This window comes from Orbicella faveolata, unplaced genomic scaffold, assembly GCF_042242905.1.
Source record: "Orbicella faveolata isolate gen_17 unplaced genomic scaffold, um_ofav_v1 contig_48, whole genome shotgun sequence".
NCBI classification, from domain to species: Eukaryota; Metazoa; Cnidaria; class Anthozoa; order Scleractinia; family Merulinidae; genus Orbicella; species Orbicella faveolata.
The window spans coordinates 6,431,427-6,445,771 of record NW_028301578.1 but is presented as its reverse complement, the minus strand read 5'-3'; the positions used below and the strand labels follow the sequence as shown (position 1 = coordinate 6,445,771).

The 14,345-nt window shown below is 39.8% G+C and overlaps 1 protein-coding gene and 2 pseudogenes across 1 annotated transcript; all 3 read left to right on the top strand.

Annotated features, from left to right (window-relative positions):
• The first annotated feature begins 2,432 nt into the window (after positions 1-2,432).
• Positions 2,433-4,073, top strand: LOC149096191 (uncharacterized; annotated as a pseudogene).
• Positions 4,074-7,546: 3,473 nt separating this feature from the next.
• LOC149096190 (uncharacterized) lies at positions 7,547-8,962 on the top strand (annotated as a pseudogene).
• Positions 8,963-8,978: 16 nt separating this feature from the next.
• LOC149096189 (uncharacterized) lies at positions 8,979-14,345 on the top strand. The gene is made up of 2 exons (XM_089281494.1): positions 8,979-9,259; positions 12,674-14,345. The coding sequence occupies exons 1-2, from the start codon at positions 8,979-8,981 to the stop codon at positions 14,343-14,345; spliced, it is 1,953 nt and encodes a 650-aa protein (XP_089137620.1).

The window sequence follows — 14,345 nt, the reverse complement described above, 5'->3', positions numbered from 1 at the left end:
GAAGAAATTTCGGCAGTGGAAGATCTTTTCCCAGGTACCTTTGACATGAGAGGAAATTGGTAATATCGTGGGTTTTTTGTTTGATTGTTTTGTTCTTGTTGTTTGTCGAAATATACTTTAGGAACATTCCCGGTCATAAAATAGCTTAGGAACAGCACATACAGAAGAAAAACAGTTCAGCGCATGCCCGCAATTGCAATAATGTGTAGATCGACGTGTTGATCGAGACTGCCTTATATTTGACAATAAAACTAATTCTCTTTTATTAGAATGTCTGGTCTACATATGTGACTTTCATAGAAAGCAAGCGTAGGAGCGTTGCCTGTCAAAAATCAGCAACGGAATGAGCCATTTAAAGACGAAAGCCCTAGCTGCAATGAGAAGGATTGCCCGTGCAAGCACAGTTGAGGTGGTCGAGGAGAAGGTGCAGCTACGTAAAGACGACGAAGAACTTTGGGGACAGTCTCTCTTTAGAAAAAGGTTTGAAAAAACTAGGCTGAGACAATACTAGGCCCATTTAACTCCATTGTCCGTTGTACAATACAATTTTTCCCCACTGTTTGTTAGTGTAAGTTTACCTCTGGCGACCTGAATTCATTGTTTCATTTTTAAGGGTATATCTCTTGAACATTTTCCAGATTCAAGACAAGTCGGAAAACGGAATTTATTCAAAGTGATATGTATGACTACCGGGTAATGTTAGTTCTGAAAAGAACTGTCGTTGGTGACTTATGTCTCGACATACTAAGCGGAAGTCTTTTTCAGAGTCAAGCGACTCACTTGACTCTGAAGATGATAACAGTTCCTTTCCAGACAAACCATCATCTGGATGATCACCCTAGATGAACTACTGATACTCCTGGGTTCAAACTGGTTCCTATAAACTGGACTACCTAGTAAGGCATGCGCTAAAATAAGAACTACATGCCTGTGGCGTTTTGTTTCTCATCACATTCTACGCGTAATCCGCTACAACAAAACTACACCAGGTTTATACTCATTCTTTTTGTTTCTGTTTTTCAGCGCTGGGTTTGGGCATACCGCAAAGACAGAATACTTCTCAATGTCAACACCAACAATGGCTCCGAACGCCAAAACTTGGGTTTTAAATCAGACTGATTTGTTGGGAAGACAGAACTCTTCCTTGAGTACCATGCTAAGCATTCTGATATAGGAGTTTCTCCCAGAAAGCTGCGACAGGCAATACACTAGTTAAAGGTCATAATATCAGTCTGTAATATCACGTCGTTTAAGTTGCTTGTGTCCGTACGCCTGTAAGTAAGAATCCCGGCCCACAATTTTTTTTTTCGAAATTGCCTCTTCTGTTTTGTTCACTGGGTCATTCCAGAGGTCAAACCACCTCTTATTTTCCCTCCACGGTAACAAAAAACAAGTAATGGGAAATTAGCGTTTTAACCATTGGCGGGCCGTACAAGAGCTTTGAAAAAGAAGTTCTGTTCAGCAACGGTCTGAGGGTAATCACCTCCAGCAGTTTTCACCTTTTAGGCGCATATATCAAAAACATTAGTACAAGTGGCATCAGTAATAACTGATAGAAACGAATAATAAATTGATTAGCCAGTGACCTGTCATTGATTTAAGGATTGATTGATTATCAATTAGTTAATGATTACTCATTTATGTGTCGGCTGGGTTAAATAAATTTACCTCGAGTTTCAGAAAAAAATTCGTTTCTGTAGTTTTACTCGCAACAGATATGTCGAAAACAATGTTAGACTTCCAGTCAGTACCACCAGTAAAATGCTGATGTGCCTCATTATCTCCACGACCGTCCTCCCTCGCTTATCAATAACTACTTGGATAGGCTGTCTTCAGCTGTCGAGATAGGGCAAGAATGCATTCAAGTGAGAGATGAAGAACGAGGCACATTTAAAGTTAGAAGCTTGGATCCCAACACCCAGGTTGCTGGTATTGCTTGTCGTTTGGTGACGATGAAAGAATGCCACATTGTGAATGCGTTGATTGGGAGAAGCACCGCCTTCCTTGAAAGCTTTTCTCAGCTGTGTTTAGGTATTTGAAAGGTTGGGGATTTGACAAATTCCCTGCGCATTGCAGAGAATCTCCTTTGTTAACTTTGGAACATGTCGTGTTTCGTAAAGAGCCAATTGCTAAAATTGATGAGGGAGAGGAAACGGAAGATACGATACCGGAAAACAAGGTTCATGGCTCAAATGTGATTTTCGATGAAGAGCCTTCAAAACTTCCCGATAAACTGAAATCACGTAAAACGTGGAACACAAAGTGCAAAGAAGCCACAAAAGAAGTCATATCATTAACTCACATCAGTGTGGATGACACTGAAAGCTTGAAGGAATTGTGCAGCCTTGTACATGATTGTATTAATATCTTGAGCAATGCTGCCCAGAAGGAAGAAGGCCTGGTCTTAGAAAAGCCGCCAACTAAGGGTACTTCCAAGTCAAGTACATCCAAGTCAAGTACATCCGAGTCGAGTACATCGAAGTCGAGTACATCAAAGTCGAGTATACTTCCAAGTCAGGAAGTTCAAGTAGCTTTAAGGAGATCCCAACAGCGAAAAGCCGAAACCCGTTATCTGGACGGCATGGTGAAAGGGCCGAGATAATGAAAAGAAAGTTTAAAGTTAATGTTGATGCGACAGCAGGACAACCCGTCCCTAAGCGTGGCAAAAAGGGTGTGAGTGAATGTGTTATTGAAAGTGAAACTGTATCAATGGATTTAGATTACAAAGCTGATCCAGTTACATCTGATCCTAACCCTGTACCAAATTCAACTACTCCCACTGGGGTACTGGAAGCTGAATCCACTACATGTACTAAACCTAATGTTAACCCTGGCGTTCAAGCTGCTCCAAAACCGCAGAGCCAACCTACAGGAGACCCCGACACCCACTGCACTGCAGTATTACCAGCCACTCGCACTGCAGTACCACCAGCTACTCCCACTGTAGTACCACGAGCTGTTCCCACTGCAGTACCACCAGCTACTCCCACTTCAGTACCACCAGTTACTCCCACTGCAGTACCACCAGCTACTCCCACCGCAGCACCAACCGCTACTCCCACTTCAGCACCACCAGCTACTCCCACTGCAGTAGCACCAGCTACTCCCACTGCAGTACCACCAGCTACTCCCACTGCAGTACCACCAGCTACTCCCACTGCAGTACCACCAACTACTCCTACTACAGTAGCACCAGCAACGCCCACTTCAGTACCACTAGCTGCTCCAAGCTCTGTCCCTTCCAGCACAGCCAGTTCTATTATTATAGACGATAATTCTCCTGATCCTCGTTCATGGGTCAAAATTGAAAACTGCAGTCCTGATGATCCTGATAATAAACTTCTTCTCTACCCTGAAAGCAAAGCAAGCATCGTAAAAGAGAACCACTGGCTTGCTGATTCAGAAATCCATGTAGGGCACTGCTTCTAAAGAGAGATTGTCCTTACGTAGATGGCCGTCATGATCCAGCAATAAGAGGTTCACTTGTTGTGCCTTCAACATCAGAGTTCGTACAGATTCTGAACACAGTGTCTGACTTGGTGTGCCTTAGTACAATTGCAACAACACCTGGCACTGGAACAGTCAAAATCTTTGGTAGCATGTATCAAAAGCCCAATTTAATTCCAGTAGGACACGCTTGTCGTATGCTGATGTATCCCATTTCTACAGTCAATTTCATTAAAGACAAGGTCCAGAGACAAGTGGGTGCCAATGACTGTGGCTTATTTTCACTGGCCTTTGCAACTGATCATGGTTTGGACCCTGCCCATCTAAGGTATGATCAAGGATCTATGCGGCAACACTATGTTAACTGCCTAGAAAATGGAGCGATGGTGCCATTTCCCAGAACAACACGAAGGGTACCTTTTCATTTGAGCTGCAACAAATCTGCTGTTGTTATTTGTTGTTATTTACTTCAAAATCCCTCCCAGACACCCCCCTCCCCTATGCATTTGACATTTAAATTTTCAGTTTATCAAATGCCCCTGCCCCGCACCTTGGACATACTTGGAATAAAAATGACTGTGAGAAATAGGTACTTTTGTGATTATCACATGGAGATAAAATTTTAATATACTGTAATGAAATTGATATAGTGGTTGCACGAACTAAAGTGCGCGTGCTAAGATGTATAGCGGTTGTATTTGAATGTATGCCCGCACAAGTTCTAAGGCTAAGAGACGGTTATATGGCGAGTACAGAATGCGCAATGTACTCGTAATACAGGACATATAAGAGAATCACGTTATGTAGTAGCCGGTGTGTGTGAGTAGACTTGCCGTGTACAAGCAAGCTGAACGTGAGGATGTCGAGTAATTAAACCGTTGGCTGTTGGACTTTTTGATTGGAAGTTGTTGTCGCTCGCGCGCGTTGCAGTTGGTGTCAGAAGTGGGATCGAAGCACGACCAAAGTCAGCTGAAGGTCAGGTCAGATCGTTTTGTTTTGGTATAGATAGTTGTCCTGCGAACGGCTGTTGTGTGGTGCTGTAGTTAAGCTACACGACGAGATATTTTGACTTGTAGTGGCGTGCTGGTTGCTACGAAACACTTTAATTGATGTGGTAACTGCCGTTGTTTGGTCGTTAAAAAATCTATTCTAGGACATTGTTTATTGGTTGCCGTTGTTAGTTGGGGTTGCCGTTAGTTGCTGGCGTGATCCAGGCGACCGTTAAAGTTTAGTTTAGTAGCGTTGATTGAACATTGAGCTCCTTTAGGATGGCCGCGGCTGATCGGAGTTATTGCGAAGTCCAGTTGGGTGCGGAAGAAAATTATTGTGGCGAGAAACGAACAGGGGAATTGAGAAGAATTCGAACGATCTGTTTCCCTATAATTTATAAGATACTTTGAATAAATATGGACAAATTCGAATAAATAAATATGAAAATTAAAAGATGAAAATAAGAAGAAAAGACTTTAGGCAGAGTTCTGAGTTCTGCAGTGACTGATATCACCTTGGATGGGGAAGAAAAAACAAAAGATAAAAAAAAGAAAAGAAATCATTACAACACTGGGTATTGCGTACCTGTAACCCAACCAAGTGCAAACTCCGCTGAACATGGCTTAAGGTGGCTGAACACAGTTTTTGATACCTGTGTTTGATTCACCTTTTTCTATAAAAGTCTTGTTCCCACGGTCGCCAAAAATGGCAGCAACCAAGTAAACAACACAAGCTTTGGTTTTTTAATAGTTAAGCTGACGTATGTGTAGAAAATCTAGTCATTAGATTTTCTTTATATTTTGCATGCAACAAGCTTGTAACGATACTCACAAGTCAACAACATTTTGATAATAATTTAACAGAGGGATCTTTAATTATCCCTTGTTGAAGGTTTAGTGGAATATCTAGAATTTCCTTTCCTAAAGTTCAGTTTTCTTCAATACTCCAGTTACTTATTTCCTCAAGTACTTTCGTGCCAAATTTCGCGAAATTCTAATGAGTGGTTCTCGAGAAATAGGCATATTCCCGAGATAGCAATTTTCTATTCAATCGTAATTTCTTGACTTACTACTCATGCGCTGCATTTAACTAAGTTCTTTCGGTAACAACGAAAAAGCTGAGAACTGCTGGGTTCCTTGCATCGTTACCTTTTCTAACATATCTTTGTAATAAAAGATTAGAACTATCAATACACTGCGTTCTATTATAGAGAAAAATAACACAGAGAGCGGATGTTGAGTAAATAAAATGATCGCTCAATCGACGGCATGTTTGTTTTTTGCAGACATTGTGCGCGCGCTGAATCGTATTGGCAAAAGTGCGCGCAAAAACTGTGTTCGGCCACCTTAACTACACTTATCAGACGAGTCGCGGTGCTGTCTTTGTGGTGTAATGGTTCCACGTTAAACACAGTATTATATTTCTACGATCTCTCAGAAGATAAAAAATAATAAAGAAAAAAAGAAAAAAACAAATTTTGAAGCCCACTAAAATTACGATCGTAAATACCTCACTGAAGATCAGTTTTAGGTCTCATGAAAGATAGATAATTATAACATACCGTGCGGTAATCCTATCTAATTTCTATTGAGCCATCAGGAACAAAATCTCTACGTAAGCACGGCCGTGCGTCTGATAAGATGTCATGTGCAGTTTCAATTTACCTGCAAAATTTCCGTCGACTTTAGTGCAAGTTCCTTTTGTTTAAGTTTCCGCAATGTGAAGATTATTCAGAACAATCCAAATTCTACTTCGAGCCTTTAACTTTTGCCAAGCTAAGATGTTTACTTAAACGTGAGTATTTTGACTTTGTTTGTCTACATTTTCATCCAGTATTTTTGACTTTGTCTGCCTACATTTTCATTATAATTAATTCGAAGAAGCGAATTTTTCATCGACAATTTTAGAAACCAAGTTAAGCGTTTTCGCTCAACCGTTGCTCATCTGATTGTGGCGTGTTAGGATCCTAATGGCCTTTGTTTTTCTTCACCGTGCATTGTGAGAACTTTGCAGTCAATCACAAATAAACATGTATTACCGCCTAAGTTGTTGTCGCCATGTTATAAAAAAATTGGTTCATGCTTTTAGCTGTGCGTATATCGAGTTATGGATGCACTTGGGAAGTTTGGAGAGCACTCAAGAAGCTAGAGTTGCTCTCGGCTGTCACCTCGAGCAACTCTTACGCTTCTTTTGTGCTCTCCAAACTTCCCACGTGCATCCATAACTCGATATACGTACATATACGTACATATATACGTAGATATACGTACTTACGTATACGTGCACATAGCGCTCGCTGGTCCTACCTAATTCCTATTGAGCCATCATGAACGATCTGTGCGTATATAAGCTGACATGTGCAGTATTAATTTAGCTGCAATATTTTCTTTGAGTTCGGTGCAAGTTCCTTTTTTTTCGGCAAAGTGAAGATTATTGTGAACAATCAAAACTCTACTTAGAGCCTTTGACTTTTGCCAGGCTTAGATGTTTACCTTTAAACGGACGTTCACGCTAATTGTTTCTGTGCATCCTTACTGCGCACACAAATTCTCACGCCATATCATGCATGAGAGCGCGCGCTAAGTAATAAAATGAACAATGATAGGGCAGATGGCCATTGCTATAGCTTTGCCTGAATTTAACTATCTTGAAAGTTCGGTGATGCCTTTGTTTCTTTTGATGGATCATTTTTCCACCGATTTTCCATGTTTAGCGAAAAAATTAAGAAAATCTATTGACTAGAAGTTTGAATTTTTTGCAAAATGCACCATCAAATTCCGTTCTTTTTAGCTCTTCGTTTATCTGTGCGACGGTTCCAAATGCCTCTTGAACGGTTAAGTTTTGTGAAAACCTTGGTAACATTTCGAATTATTTACGCAACAGACCCACTTCTACAAAATATGACTAAGATCGTTTGCCTCCGTTGACTCACCTTCGAAATTTTTAACTATAAGCCCCTGTAGACCATGCTGAGTTACGTGCGCCAATTTTTCAAAATCAGGGTAGTTTTCCACACACTTTATCTCTGAAACGAAGTTGGTGACCCCCAACTTTTTTACATTTCTGACACAAGTATTTCATTATCTGACTTCAGTAAAAATTTAGCATAATGGCGGCAAGACGTTTGACATGTGCTCCGAAAGAAAGTTCATTTTCTTCCTCGAATACGTTGTGAAAGTCATCTTCTTTGCCGGATATTTCAATGTTATGTACTAATCCAACGAATGACGGCAGTTTTCTTGTGAAAGATACTCATCCCTGCGAATATCTTGTTGAATCTGGCAATGGTGGGACGAGTAACAACGAACAACTACTTCGAAAGGCCCTAAAAGGAAAAGAACTTAAAAACCTTAGCCTTAAAGAACTCAAGTCTGAACTTGACATGCGAGGTTTAACTAAAGCAGGGAAAAAAGCCGCTTTGTCTGAGAGACTGAAGTCAGCAATTTTGAACGAAGACTCTCGCCCGAGTGCTAGCAACAAGAGCGTTGCTAAAGACATCGAGGCTGTCAAGACTAGTGATGATCAACCCGAGGTTAGAAATTGTCCATGTTATCATCGTCTCAGTCCTCTTATTGAAGATCTAAAATCTGAGATACGTGACATCAGACAAAAAATGTCCTGCTCGGATGATCGTCCTGCTGAAGCAGGTTTGGAGTCGTCGATCAAAAGGTTTAAAGAAGAAAACGACTATTTACGTACACAGATGGCCGCCATGAGCGAACGTTACGACCGTATAAAAGAGGAGCGAGATTCCTTAAAACTCGTTGCTTCAATTATTTCCAAAGATCTGTACCGACAAAGCCGAGAGAACATTTCAGATAATACGCCATCATCGGCAAATTTGCTTAGTTCAAAGTCATTAATTCAAGATGAAATTAAGGATCAAGAGTCTCAAGAGAACACTAATGACTGGAAAACTGTTAAAACTGGTGTTAACAAGAAACAAAGAAGATCCTAAACTCGAACGAAATCTAAATATACCTCCACGAACAACAAGCCTAACCCTACCGACAGTGAGGCTTCAGCACAGAATGACGAGCGGATAACAGTCGTTGTCGGAGACTCCCTCATAAAGAATGTTCATGGTATAAAAGTTGCTAAAGCCGTGGGTCACCGAGTAGTTGTCAAGCCATTCCCTGGAGCTAACATTCATGACATGAAATCACACATTATTCCTACGATTGAAAGATCCCCCGACCAAATTTGTTTGCATGTGGGCACCAATGATTTGAGATCTTCTCCGCCGAATGACGTCGCGGATGCTATTGTTAACTTAGCCAGAGAAATTGAGGGTGCGTGTGAGGCAGAGATAATCGTATCTGAACTAACAACAAGGAACGATGCCTACGGTGATGCAGTCAAAGCTGTTAACCGACGCCTGAAGCAATTTTGTAAGCAAAACGATTGGAAACACGTAAACCACTCAAACATTACCTCAAAGGAACTTAACAAAGGCGGACTCCACTTAAATAAAGAAGGTGACGAACTGTTGCAAAGAAATTTTATAATTTTTTTTAAGGAATAATTGATCCCCGAGTTCCATGAATGTCGAGTCTAATGTTTCAACAAATTTGTTGGATCCTGTTTCAATTAATGAAAATAATCATACCTGTTCCCCAACGGCCACTTTTTCAAATATCTCTTATTCTCTACCGCCTGGACGCGGTTTTAAAATTGCCGGTTTAAATATCAATAGTCTTACAAAGCATATTGATGAACTTAGAATTCTTCTTGATGATTATTCTATTGATATTCTCTCACTTAACGAAACCAAACTTGATGAATCTATCAAAAGTTGTGAGCTCCATATTCCAGGCTATGAATTAAGAATGGCTGACTGTTAGGATCGAGAACCGCCGGTCAACGACCCATTTGGCAAATCGCTCATATTTTGCCCAAAGATATCCTTAGGTGACCTAATTCTAAAAATCATATTTCAAGGTTCCAGCGAATTTTCATTTTTCAGAAATTCGCGAAAATTTGAAAGCGCGGTCAAAGTGCGGTTTTTCGTGTAACAAAATGACCGAAATAAGGTGCGAGGACGAAGCGCTGGTAAAGTCTTAAAATAAATTCAATTGACTTCAAACTTCACACAAATGTGGAACAACCACTCTAATTTATTCCTCGTTTTAAACTAATCTCAGAGATGTTGATATAGTGGTTTTCCTAACCATTTTAAAAACACCTATGAAGCGTGTGAAAAATAACGGCAAAATATAGGTCATGTTTAACAGCATAAAAATGCATCTGATACCTCACTTTCCGATTACTTTACTTTACAGCCTAGAAATATCATCATTAAACATATATCATGCCAAGTTTCATGCTCGAACTCGCAGTATTTCCCTTTGAGAAAAATGAAAATCTATGTCAATGTGTTGGGCGCAAATAACACAATAATTATACACGAACAAGAGACAAATCAGTTTCAACGGCGAAAGTAAAAGGCCATCATTCATAAAAATCCCGTCAATTCACTGCTATCAGTAGAAACATAATGTCCACTACATAGAAACTGTTTTTAGACGTTTTCGAAACATTGCGCATTAACTTTGTTTAATTTCCTGTCCGCCGTCATGTCCAGTCTGTCATCGCGTGTATTTCCTTAATGTAAACAACATTCTGAATGGTTTTCACAACAGACGCAAGAGATTTCCTGTAACCTTAATGTTTTCGGTTCACCAAAACGCTTTAAGTTCGTTAAGACACAATAATGGGTCAACTTGGAATGCTGTTTAGCATTAAGGACGTTAAAGGACTGTAAATTAATCGAGTTGGAATATCTTGAAGCAAATCAAAATCGCGCCCTTATTCTAATTTGGCAAACAGCCGACCTCCGTTCAAGAAGTCGAGAGGTTAATTCGGCAATGTATTACCGGTACAACAACAAAATCAAACCGCGCTCATCAAAAGTGTAAGTTTAAAAGTGTAGTGGCAAGTCCCAAATAAATTTCGCCTATATAAAATGGAAACAAGAAGTGAAATGCTCTGCCCCGAAACAAATAAACAAAATATTAATACGACTAATTTAATCCGAAAATGTTACAGAAAACATACCTAAAAGCCGTCGATTCCCCTCAATACCACTCCACATTGCCTTAAAGAGCCCAAGCTTTCTGCTGTAAGAATCAGGGGCCTCAGGAATCTGTTTTTATCATAGCGGCAACCGTGCTGCGTGGCTGATATTCGAGACTCAGTAAAAGTTGTCACACAACCGTACGAGCAGCCCAGTCACGCTTTCACTGCTCTTGCGCAAATGTTCAACATTTCGCAATTTACATAAACCGATTACAAGTTTAAAGTAGTGACAGTAGATTGAAATGCGCTTCTTAAAGCTGACCTATCCAGGAGCAATTATTTCTTGTTCTTGAATGGCTCTTAGTTGTAGCTACAGTCGGGAAGGGGGGGGGGGGGGGAGCGGGTACTCCTGGAAATTTCGGATATCTCTATGCCGTGGAAGATTAAGTGGTCTCCAGCTCTTAACGCCAACACTGACACACCAGATGATTCTCGAAGTATCACAGGGATCACTAAGCTAAATAATTTTGAGTTTAGCTCCGCTGAGTCAATTACCTGTTGGCGCGCATATTGCATTGACCGTGGACAGGTGGAAAAACAGTTAAACGGGAAAAGCCTGGTGCACATTGCAATTTAGTGTTGTTCAACACGCAATCGGTCACGTTGTAATGCTAATCGTATTTGATAGAATCTCAAGTTTTCTTTCGACCCATACTGGGGTGACATACTACTAGATGGGTGTGACCGGGAGCCATGAGTCAAGTCAGTCAACTCGCAAAGCTTAACAGAAGAGTGATAGTGAACCACTGGTGGAAGGACTGCAGATTGTCCCTACGCTTTACCCTGATAGGCCTCTGTTTTATTCTAATGAACTGATGCTGTGACAATAAAAACAGATTCCTGAGGCCCCTGATTCTTACAGCAGAAAGATTGGGCTCTTTAAGGCAATGTGGAGTGGTATTGAGGGGAATCGACGGCTTTTAGGTATGTTTTCTGTAACATTTTCGGATTAAATTAGTCGTATTAATATTTTGTTTATTTGTTTCGGGGCAGAGCGTTTCACTTCTTGTTTCCATTTTATATAGGCGAAATTTATTTGGGACTTGCCACTACACTTTTAAACTTACACTTTTGTGACCTCGGTTTGATTTTGTTGTTGTACCGGTAATACATTGCCGAATTAACCTCTCGACTTCTTGAACTTGAACGGAGGTCGGCTGTTTGCCAAATTAGAATAAGGGCGCGATTTTGATTTGCTTCAAGATATTTCAACTCGATTAATTTACAGTCCTTTAACGTCCTTAATGCTAAACAGCATTCCAAGTTGACCCATTATTGTGTCTAAACGAACTTAAAGCGTTTTGGTGAACCGAAAACATTAAGGTTACAGGAAATCTCTTGCGTTTGTCGTGAAAACAATTCAGAGTGTTGTTTACATTAGTGAAATACACGCGATGACAGACTGGACATGACGGCGGACAGGAAATTAAACAAAGTTAACGCGCAATGTTTCGAAAACGTCTAAAAACAGTTTCTATGTAGTGGACATTATGTTTCTACTGATAGCAGTGAATTGACGGGATTTTAATGAATGATGGCCTTTTACTTTCGCCGTTGAAACTGATTTGTCTCTTGTTCGTGTATAATTATTGTGTTATTTGCGCCCAACACATTGACATAGATTTTCATTTTTCTCAAAGGGAAATACTGCGAGTTCGAGCATGAAACTTGGCATGATATATGTTTAATGATGATATTTCTAGGCTGTAAAGTAAAATAATCGGAAAGTGAGGTACCAGATGCATTTTTATGCTGTTAAACATGACCTATATTTTGCCGTTATATTTCACACGCTTCATAGGTGTTTTTAAAATGGTTAGGAAAACCACTATATCAACATCTCTGAGATTAGTTTAAAACGAGGAATAAATTAGAGTGGTTGTTCCACATTTGTGTGAAGTTTGAAGTCAATTGAATTTATTTTAGGACTTTACCAGCGCTTCGTCCTCGCACCTTATTTCGGTCATTTTGTTACACGAAAAACCGCACGTTGACCGCGCTTTCAAATTTTCGCGAATTTGTGAAAAAGAAAAATTTGCTGGAACCTTGAAATATGATTTTTAGAATTAGGTCACCTAAGGGTATCTTTGGGCAAAATATGAGCGATTTGCCAAATGGGTCGTTGACCGGCGGTTCTCGATCCTAACAGTCAGCCGTTCTTAATTCGTCGTGATAGAGATAGAAATGGTGGAGGTGTGTGCTTCTACTTAGAAACTTCGATTAATTTTGTGGTTCGTTCTGATTTGAATGTAGTTAACCTTGAAAATTTATGTCTAGAAATTCGTAAACCCATTTCAAAGCCATTTTTTGTAATCACTTGGTACAGACCTCCTTGTTTCTCGATAGAGTCATTTTCGTATTATGAATCACTTGTCGGTAAATTAGATTCCCTTGGCTTTGAATATTACTTAGTAGGCGATTTTAACTGCAATTTGGCCTCTCCCCATTATGATACGAATACTCGTCGTTTATGTGAAATATCTGATTTATATGGGCTCCAACAACTCATCACTGAACCGACCCGTATAACTGAATCCTCATCAACATTAATTGACTTAATCTATACGAACTATGTTGACAGGGTAGTCTGCTCCGGTGTCTCTCATATTGGCATCAGCGATCATAGCCTTATTTATGTTTATCGTAAACTATCTCCCGATTTCCCATCAAAGGGGCATTCTACCATATCTTACAGAAATTTTCAAAACTTTAATCGTGGAAAATTTCGCAACGATATCTTTCAACAAGACTGGAGCTGTAATTCTGATGATCCAAATATTTCGTGGGCTGACTGGAAAGCAAAATTTCTGAGCATTGTCAACATTCATGCTCCATTTAGAACTAAACGTATAAGATCACATAAGGCACCCTGGATCAACTCAGACTTGAAGAAAGGTATGCGCGATCGTGACGCTGCCAAGAGAAAAGCTGTTAAGTCAAATGATCCATGCGATTGGGCAAAGTATAAAAAGCTGCGAAACTCACTAAATAATAGGATCAAAACTGCTAAGGCATCTTATTTTTCGAAAGCTTTTATGCAATTTGAGAGCAACTCTAAGAAAACTTGGCAAACAATTAATGAACTTACATCTCGCCGTAAAAGCAATGAGACTGTGAAAGAACTAAAAGTAAATGACGTTGTAATCAATAATTCTAGTGAAATTTCAGATACTTTTAATGACCATTTTTCGGCAATCGGGCCCAGACTTGCCAATGAAATACCTCCAATAGGTCAAAATGATGATTCGAATTACACTAATTTTATCACTTGTAACAATAAAACATTCCATTTCTGTCCAACTAGCAGTAATATTGTTTTTTCTCATCTAAACAAATTATCTAGATCTAAAGCAACAGGTCTTGATAACATTTCTGCTAGATTAATCCGTGAATGTGCTGATCTTATTTCGGTCTCTTTATCTGACCTCTTTAACAAGTCTTTGACTTCTGGTATATTTCCTGACGATTGGAAATGTGCTAGCGTTACTCCGTTGTTTAAGCAGGGTGAGCGATCTGATCTACATAATTATCGGTCAATTTCAATCATTCCAGTAATTGCTAAGGCATTCGAAAGGATCGTGTATGACCAGCTATATAGCTTTCTAACTAAAGAGGACGTAATTTCTAAACAACAGTCGGGCTTTCGCTCATTGCATTCAACTATTACTGCTCTATTAGAAGCTACCGATAGTTGGGCGTCTAATATCGATCGCGGAAATGTTAATGCTGTAGTTTTTCTCGATTTAAAAAAAGCGTTCGACATTGTTGATCATGAAATTCTTTTAACTAAAATGAACCTTTACGGAGTTCAAGGAATAGCTCTTGACTGA